The sequence below is a fragment of the Zea mays genome, chromosome 1 (assembly GCF_902167145.1).
Source record: "Zea mays cultivar B73 chromosome 1, Zm-B73-REFERENCE-NAM-5.0, whole genome shotgun sequence".
In the NCBI taxonomy this organism is placed as follows: Eukaryota; Viridiplantae; Streptophyta; class Magnoliopsida; order Poales; family Poaceae; genus Zea; species Zea mays.
In genome coordinates this window covers 198,911-206,454 of record NC_050096.1, presented here as the reverse complement: position 1 = coordinate 206,454, position 7,544 = coordinate 198,911, and the positions used below count along the sequence as shown (strand labels likewise).

The window sequence follows — 7,544 nt, the reverse complement described above, 5'->3', positions numbered from 1 at the left end:
CCGAAACCCGCCGTCCGCGCGATGCGCTCGCACGTGCCACCGCCCCCCGGCCCGCGATACCGTGCCTCCGCTCGACGCCTGCCCCCGATCCCTGCGATTCCAGCGCCGTCGCCGCGCGCGATGCCCGTGCACGCACCCCCACCCCAATCCCCGCCTCAGCGCCGCTCCCCCGCCCCCACCCCCGTCCTCGCCGCCCCGCTCCACGCTCGCGTGGCGTCGTCATCGCTGCGCTCTGCGCCCGCTCCGCCCCCACCCCCACACGCGCACACACACCTCACCCCGCGTCGTCATCCACAGCCCCTGCATCGCCACCATGGACTCGGGGTTGAACTGGTAGCCCGAGGGCGCGGGAGGTGCCGCCGGCGGCGGAGGATGAGGCAGGCAGGGCGAGGGCGGCGACGCCGGAAGCTCCTGGAAATGGCTGCGCGCGCGGTGGTGGTGAGACCGCTGGTCCGTGCCGGGAAGCGAGAGGCTGAGCAAGGTGAGCGGGTCCTCCTCCTGCGGACGGCTCATGGCAGTCTGCCGGCTCGAACCCGCCGGAGCGCGCCACGGGGCGGTAAATCTGGCCGGACCCGGAGCCGGCGCCGTGGCTGCTGAGGTCGCTACGGTGTATGGTTGGACCCCGACCACGACCCCGATAGGCTGTCGGGCGAGAGGCTCATCATCAGCTTGCCCGGGCGCGCCTCGGTCTCGGTGGCGTCAGTGGGAACCGGCGAACCGGACACGACGGCCCACCGCCTCCCTCTGGTATCCCTCCCCCGACCGTCCACCACCTCCCCTTTGGTATCCCTCCCCCGCCTCCAGCCTCTGATGCTTCCCTTCGACAGCTTCCTCCCGTCGAAGCCCTCCACCTCTGACACGGCGACCGACCACTCCTCCGACTCCGACTTTGCCACCACGAACAGCAACGAGGACACTGCCATCCTCGGCATGACGGGCGACGGGGCATTCGCAATCTCCTTCGCCGATCGCTTCACCGCCAGCGCCAGCGCAGCATTGTTCGTAGAGGTAACTCGCCTATCTACCCATCTCCCTCCCTCCCACTCCCACTCATTTTCCATCTCCCCACGCGACTTCACTTGTTGGATCGCCATCACCCCAAAATCTGACTTGCTTCCTTTCATTTCCTGCTCCTTTCCCTTGCCGCCGAGACCGTAGAGAGAGGGGATGGGAGGATCATGAAGCCCATGACATCGCATCCCATCCCATCCTATCCCATTTAATTTGGTGCATTTTCTCGCATATTTCAGAAGAGGATGGTTCATGGTAGCAAAAGTATGGCGGTACCAGAACAAGGGATTCCCCCTAATGTTGTTGAGGATGGGGAACCCTTCAGGCACACCAGTGTGGGCACTTACAGAGGAGCAGATGTTCTTTAGAGGCATGTTGTGTTGTACTCTTCCACCCACTCTCTGCCAGGTGTAAACATTGATCCTTCTCACACAGTTTCAGTTCCACATGGTTCTGTGCCTGAGGCACCACAGTCGGATTCACATGTTTATTCAGTGGACTCCAACGCCAATGGCAATCTTGTGAGCTCATTGCATTTAAATTTTTTAGTCTCTACACAGGTTGTGGTGGAAAACACTCGTGTGGGATCTAGCTGGCTCTTGTGCAATTGGTATGCCACAGCTGCTCTTCTCACCGTGTGAGGACGAGCACAGTAAAAGCTAAGCATTTCTTGGTAATCCTGCCTGTCATGGCATCGATCAGTTAATTCCTAGAGTCTTGATCATTTTGTTTTGCATACATGTTGAGACTGTGCACTTGCCAAACTACATGATAGGTAAACTATGCCTGGATGTTGGTTTGAAATCTGATTCAGGTCCCACATTCAGCCGTGCCTTATGTAATTAGTTGTAAGCTGACATGAAGATGATGCTTTTGTAGATTCATCCTCCCAGCTTCGTTAATTACTATCAATGATGTTGCTGCATATTTCTTTGGCATCTTCTTTGGGAAAACACCGCTGATCAAGCTCTCTCCAAAGAAAACGTGGGAAGGCTTTATAGGTGCATCAATGACAACATTGCTTTCTGCATTTGTGGTCAGTAAATGCGTACTGGTCTTCTAAAATTGTCGCTGGTCCAACTTTTTTCTGAAACTATCGCAGTTAACTATCTTCTGAAGCATTTCCCTATGTTTAGCTACTCCTGCTGAAAATGTACTAACCACACCTTCCATGGTGGAGTGCAGGTTTGTATGTCATATGTTTGCCTCTATTTTTCTACTATTACCGTTGCTTCTTGTTGAGATGTTAATCCTTTCCCTGTCTCAACTCATCTACTATCTCTCTCTTTGTACAGGGCCTCCCTGTTGGGGCACGAGATCGCCCACCCGTCGTCTACACCAGATTATTTCTATCATACCATCAGATAGTGGATGGACAACCAAGCGTGCACCGTTTCATCATTTCTGATTCTTTCTTAGATGACTAAGATAAGTGTGAGGTCTGTACTCATATTCTTTCCTTTTCTTTTCAATGCAGGTATGATCTTATACGAGTGGAGATTGGCAACAAAGATATAAAGCTTGAATACTTAGTGGAGGCATTTACAACTTCAAATGAGTAACATTCCTTGATCTGAAATGTGTACAATAATCCTGATGAACTACTAAAACACTTGCCTTAATCTGAAATGAGTACAATAAAACATATATAAGGAAACTCAAATAAGTAAAGTCTTGCTTGTCCCTCACACCATAACATGACTGATGAACTACTAAAACACCTGCGAGGTCTGTCAGCGTAGCCTCCTCGACACCTTCTGCTTCTGCTAACTCCGGTGCAAGGTACGCCGCTGCCATCCCAATCCCTACCCCCAGGCAAGCTTTGTTGATTGCTTTCTGGTTGTTGATTTCTGAGCTAGCTATTTAGAAGTCAAAAATTGGGTGAAATCTGATTAACCAAACTACCTGGTTAGAAATCAAATTGGATGAAATCTAATTAATTTTGATATGTGTCTCCTGAGTTCAAGGATGTCTTCTACAATAATTCAGCCAAGAACAAGAAGCGCTAATTGGAATCCAAATTGTTTGATGTGGTGATATGATCTGGAACTTGGACCATCTTTATGCTTTATGGGGCTAAGAAGCATAAGACCTGTCCGAGGCAATTGTATCTCAACATAATCAGTTTGATGGGCTCCAGGAGTTATATCATCAGAAATGTTTTTTTAGTATTTCTATGTACCAGCAAAATATTGACTGAATATTTCTAACCAGGTAGATCCTTGCTATACTTGACAAACTAAAGGAGGAAAGGGAGCAACAAGAAGGAAAATATGGGGAGGAAGATGTGGATGGTTCATGTATATCAGAAGAAGAAGATGGTGACTGGGATGTAGATGAGCCAGATGAGGAGGACATCATTTACGTAAAATAGCCCATTGTCTTCTAGGAACTTGGTCATCATTCATCCAGAACACAGCAGGTGTGCTTCTACTGATCGAAAATACATCTTCCAAATAACTATGAGGACTTAACCAAGCACCATTCAATCTTCATTTGCTTCTATAGTTTGGGTACAGTCTCTCTCTCTTTTTCTAAGCCATTGTGTAATAGAGTAGCATTAGTACGATTTAATGATACAATGTCACTTTCTCATATGTTCTAACAGAAATGATCAGTGGAAGATGTTGTCTTCGTAGCCAATGATTGGCACACTGCTATTTTGCCATGTTATCTAAAGAGCATGTATAAGTCAAATGGAATTTATAAAAATGCTAAGGTCTACCATTTCTTTTTTTTTTTGTTTTTTAATTTTTTAGCAATCTTGTGGACAAAACTTGTGGGGAGCAACAAATCATCATCTTAGTTTTCACGCTTTGCTTATTTTTGTTTCTTAACTGTGATCTTGTAGGTTGCGTTCTGCATACATAATATTGCCTATCAAGGTAGATTTGCCAGAGCAGACTTCGATCTTCTTAATCTACCTGACAGTTTCTTACCATCATTTGATTTTATTGATGGGTAAGGCTCATGTTCTGTTGCTTCATAATATCTGTATGTTCTTCTAGCTTCTTTAAGAGTAAGTATAATAGTTGACTGTAAGCCGACTAAATGCTGACATGGAAGAGAGAAGAGGAGAGAGTAGAAGCGGGCTACATACTAACAGCCAGCTTATACACGGGAAACAAAAAAATTTGTGAGAGAAACAGGTGGACCATATATTAATTGTAAAGGGCTAACCATTATATATATCAGCTATAAGATAGGCTGCAAAGGTTCTTATAGCCGGCAGTTTGCTATATTATTAAACTTGCTCTAACATTGGTACAATGCAAATGTGTGCAGACATGTTAAGCCTGTTCTAGGGAGAAAGATTAACTGGATGAAGACAGGGATCGTTGAGAGTGATCTGGTTCTAACAGTTAGTCCACATTATGTTAAGGAACTCACTTATGGCCCAGATAAAGGTGTTGAGTTGGATGGTGTCCTTCGCACAAAGCCTCTTGAAATTGGAATTGTAAATGGCATGGATGTTTATGAATGGGATCCTTCAACAGATAAGTACACCAGCGTGAAATATGATGCAACAACGGTAAGGTCTATTATCGCATCGCTCGTTCTTACCTCATATAGAGATTTCTCTACAGAATGAAATAATTTGTCAGGTAACTGAAGCAAAGGCTCTCAATAAAGAGAGGTTGCAAGCTGAAGTTGGATTGCCTGTGGACTCGAGCATCCCTGTTATAGTTTTTGTCGGGCGTCTTGAAGAACAGAAAGGGTCTGACATACTCATTGCAGCCATTCCAGAGTTCGTGGGCGAGAATGTTCAGATAATCGTTCTTGTATGTTTCAATTTAGAAGTGATTTCTATTCTTTCGCATGACACAGTTCACAATCTGATAGTTGCTGAGAGAAAAAAAATTGTTCTTCAGGGCACGGGAAAGAAGAAAATGGAGGAGGAATTAATGCAGCTGGAAGTGAAATATCCAAACATTGCTAGAGGCATAGCGAAATTCAATGTTCCATTGGCACATATGATGTTTGCTGGGTCTGACTTCATTATTGTCCCAAGTAGGTTTGAGCCATGTGGTCTCATTCAGTTGCAAGGGATGAGAGTTTCTAGCTCGCTTTGTTACAGTTCAGATTTGAGTGCGCGTAAGATAAACATTAGCAGCCATCTTTTCTTATCATGTTACATCTTGATTCCTGTAAAACAAAAGGTGTTAGAAAATACCGCATAGTTAATTAGAGAAAGTGCAAAAAAAAAAAAGAATGACCATCTATTTTTGCAGATTCCCATCTGTTCATCACCTGGAGGACTTGTTGACACGGTTGAGGAGGGGTGTCACCGGATTCCACATGGGTTCTTTCAATGTCGAGGTAAGGAATAATACTGACACATTGTTCTCAGGCTCAATAAATTAAATAGCCTTTGGTTAATTTTCTCCTCCATCTCGTAGTGTGAAACTGTAGACCTAGCTGACGTGACGGCAGTAGCGTCAACCATCACACGGGCCTAGAACAGTACGGCACCCCGGCGTTCCAAGAAATGGTTCAGAACTGCATGGCGCAAAACCTATCCTGGAAGGTAGGCACATGTTTATATATGCCAAGTTCTCCGTTTATCGTTAACATGTAGCTAGCTACTCTTTGTGAAGACAAGGATCACCGACCCTTCTCGTCTTTGGTCCAGGGGCCTGCGAAGAAGTGGGAGGAGGTGCTTCTGGGCCTTGGAGTCGAGGGGAGTCAAGCTGGCATCGACGACGCAGAGGAGATCGCTCCACTTGCCAAGGAAAACGTAGCTACTCCATGACGCTTGGTGCCTCGGAAACACGCGTTGGTGATAGGAAGCATCTTCTAGGATCCTCCTGGCCTTGTGGCTGGAGTGAGTTGTTCAGTCAGACACAGTTTCGCCTCTACAACATCTTCCTCCTCCTGGTGGTGGTCCGAACTCCGAAGCAAATTCCAGTGATAAAGGATGAACTAAGAGGTCCATGTTTCTATTGCTAGACCTTTTGCCTCCTAAATAGACGATGTACTGCGCTTGTAACAAGAACCTCACTTTCGTGTCAAGTAATATCAACAGGTTTCATAATGGTAGTGAACTGCACTGGAAAAACCTGTAAACAATGCAAACAGGATTCAAAACTAAAACAAATCTGCTATTAAAAGCTGTTATTCAAAATTGAAAAAAACAAAACCTGTTAATTCAGTATTATAACTCAGCAAACATAAATAAAAAAAACAGTTTGGGCCTAGCCCCTCCCGTGCGGCCTAGCCCCTCCCTCCCCGCGGCTCACTTTTTTTTTTTGCTTTCGTTTCCCTCTCCCGCCCGCATGGGCCATCCACCGGCCTACCCACGGCCTAGCCCCTCCCACGCGGCCCAGCATCATGTGGCTAGGAAAACTCCTCCACGCCCTCTCGGTCAGGCGCCGCCAAGTGGGCCCGCGTTGATAGATGCTTCTCCCACCCCGTGTTCGTAGTAAACTCATCCGCCCGAGTTCAACGGAGATTCAAATGCCTTTCTTCCGCCTTTCTTCCCCTATCCGGACTCTGAGTTGGGTATTTAACCCGATCCCTGAAGCACCGTGACCCCTTGACCCTCAACCCAAAGCCATGGAGGCAAAGTCCAGGACCAAACACCATCGTTGCCGAGGAGGGGGAGAAAGAGAGATTGACTTCACCGGTGACGACAAACTGCGCCTACGTCGTTTCTTCAGCGTCGACGAGCAGAGAGACCGGATCACCGTGACCCATGGGGTCTTCGGCGTCGACATCAGTTCATTCTATTTGAGTCGACATATTTAAAATAATATTACATAATTATATTGTCAATATAATATTAGTGTTACAGTGATATTTTGCTACATGGATTTTGCATATCATAGTGATGTTTGTTGTTTTGTATCTATGTTTTATACTAACTTTTAATTCCCGTGGCAATGTACAGGCACATACCTAGTCTATACTACTCTATTAAGACAATAAGGTCAGCGTCCACACTCTAGCGCGCCCCCGCCTGCCCCCGCTCCCGTCCTCTGCGCCTCTTCCTCCACCCGACACCATGCCCACTCCCGTCCTCTACACCTCTTCTTCCGCCTGCGCGATGCCAGTGCCCCACCCTCTGCTCCCCGCCATCAACGCCGATCCGCCCTCCCCCCTCCCCTCCAGTCGGCCATCCATCCCGCCATCCTCGCTCTGCCTCCACCACGAATTTCTGGTTCTTTCCTCCTTCTTCCCCGTGCGTTTCGTGCGCAGCGGCAACTGCTCCCTTCCCCTCGCCATCGCCTGATCCTGGCTCCACCCTCGCCGCCGCTCGCGCCCTCCCCCATGTCCTAGGGCCTAGGATCCCCGCCACTGCATCTCCCTCTTGCTCAACTGCTCCCACCCCGACCGTTCCTACCTGGTAGCCTTCGTCGACGCTGCCCACTTGAACCAGATCTAGCCCAGCTTGACCTCCCTAGGTGCCAACGACGTCCCTCCAACATGTTTCGGATGCTGGGATGGCCGGCGGGAGGGGGGAGGGCGGATCGGCGTTGATGGCGGGGAGCAGAGGGTGGGGGGATCCGTGGCGCGACAAGACTTGGCAGAAA

The 7,544-nt window shown here is 48.2% G+C and overlaps 1 protein-coding gene across 1 annotated transcript; it reads left to right on the top strand.

Annotated features, from left to right (window-relative positions):
• The first annotated feature begins 3,284 nt into the window (after positions 1 to 3,284).
• LOC103630223 (granule-bound starch synthase 1b, chloroplastic/amyloplastic) lies at positions 3,285 to 6,051 on the top strand. The gene is made up of 9 exons (XM_035962276.1): positions 3,285 to 3,311; positions 3,401 to 3,433; positions 3,863 to 3,972; positions 4,297 to 4,543; positions 4,617 to 4,793; positions 4,884 to 5,171; positions 5,244 to 5,331; positions 5,412 to 5,539; positions 5,645 to 6,051. The coding sequence occupies exons 1-8, from the start codon at positions 3,285 to 3,287 to the stop codon at positions 5,414 to 5,416; spliced, it is 975 nt and encodes a 324-aa protein (XP_035818169.1). The 3' UTR covers positions 5,417 to 5,539; positions 5,645 to 6,051.
• Positions 6,052 to 7,544: the final 1,493 nt, after the last annotated feature.

Coding starts and splice junctions, on each gene's coding strand:
- LOC103630223 (XM_035962276.1), top strand. CDS start 3,285: ATGGGGAGGAAGATGTGGATGGTTCAT. Junction 4,544..4,616: donor TGAAATATGATGCAACAACG/GTAAGGTCTATT, acceptor ATAATTTGTCAG/GTAACTGAAGCAAAGGCTCT. Junction 5,172..5,243: donor TGATTCCTGTAAAACAAAAG/GTGTTAGAAAAT, acceptor CTATTTTTGCAG/ATTCCCATCTGTTCATCACC.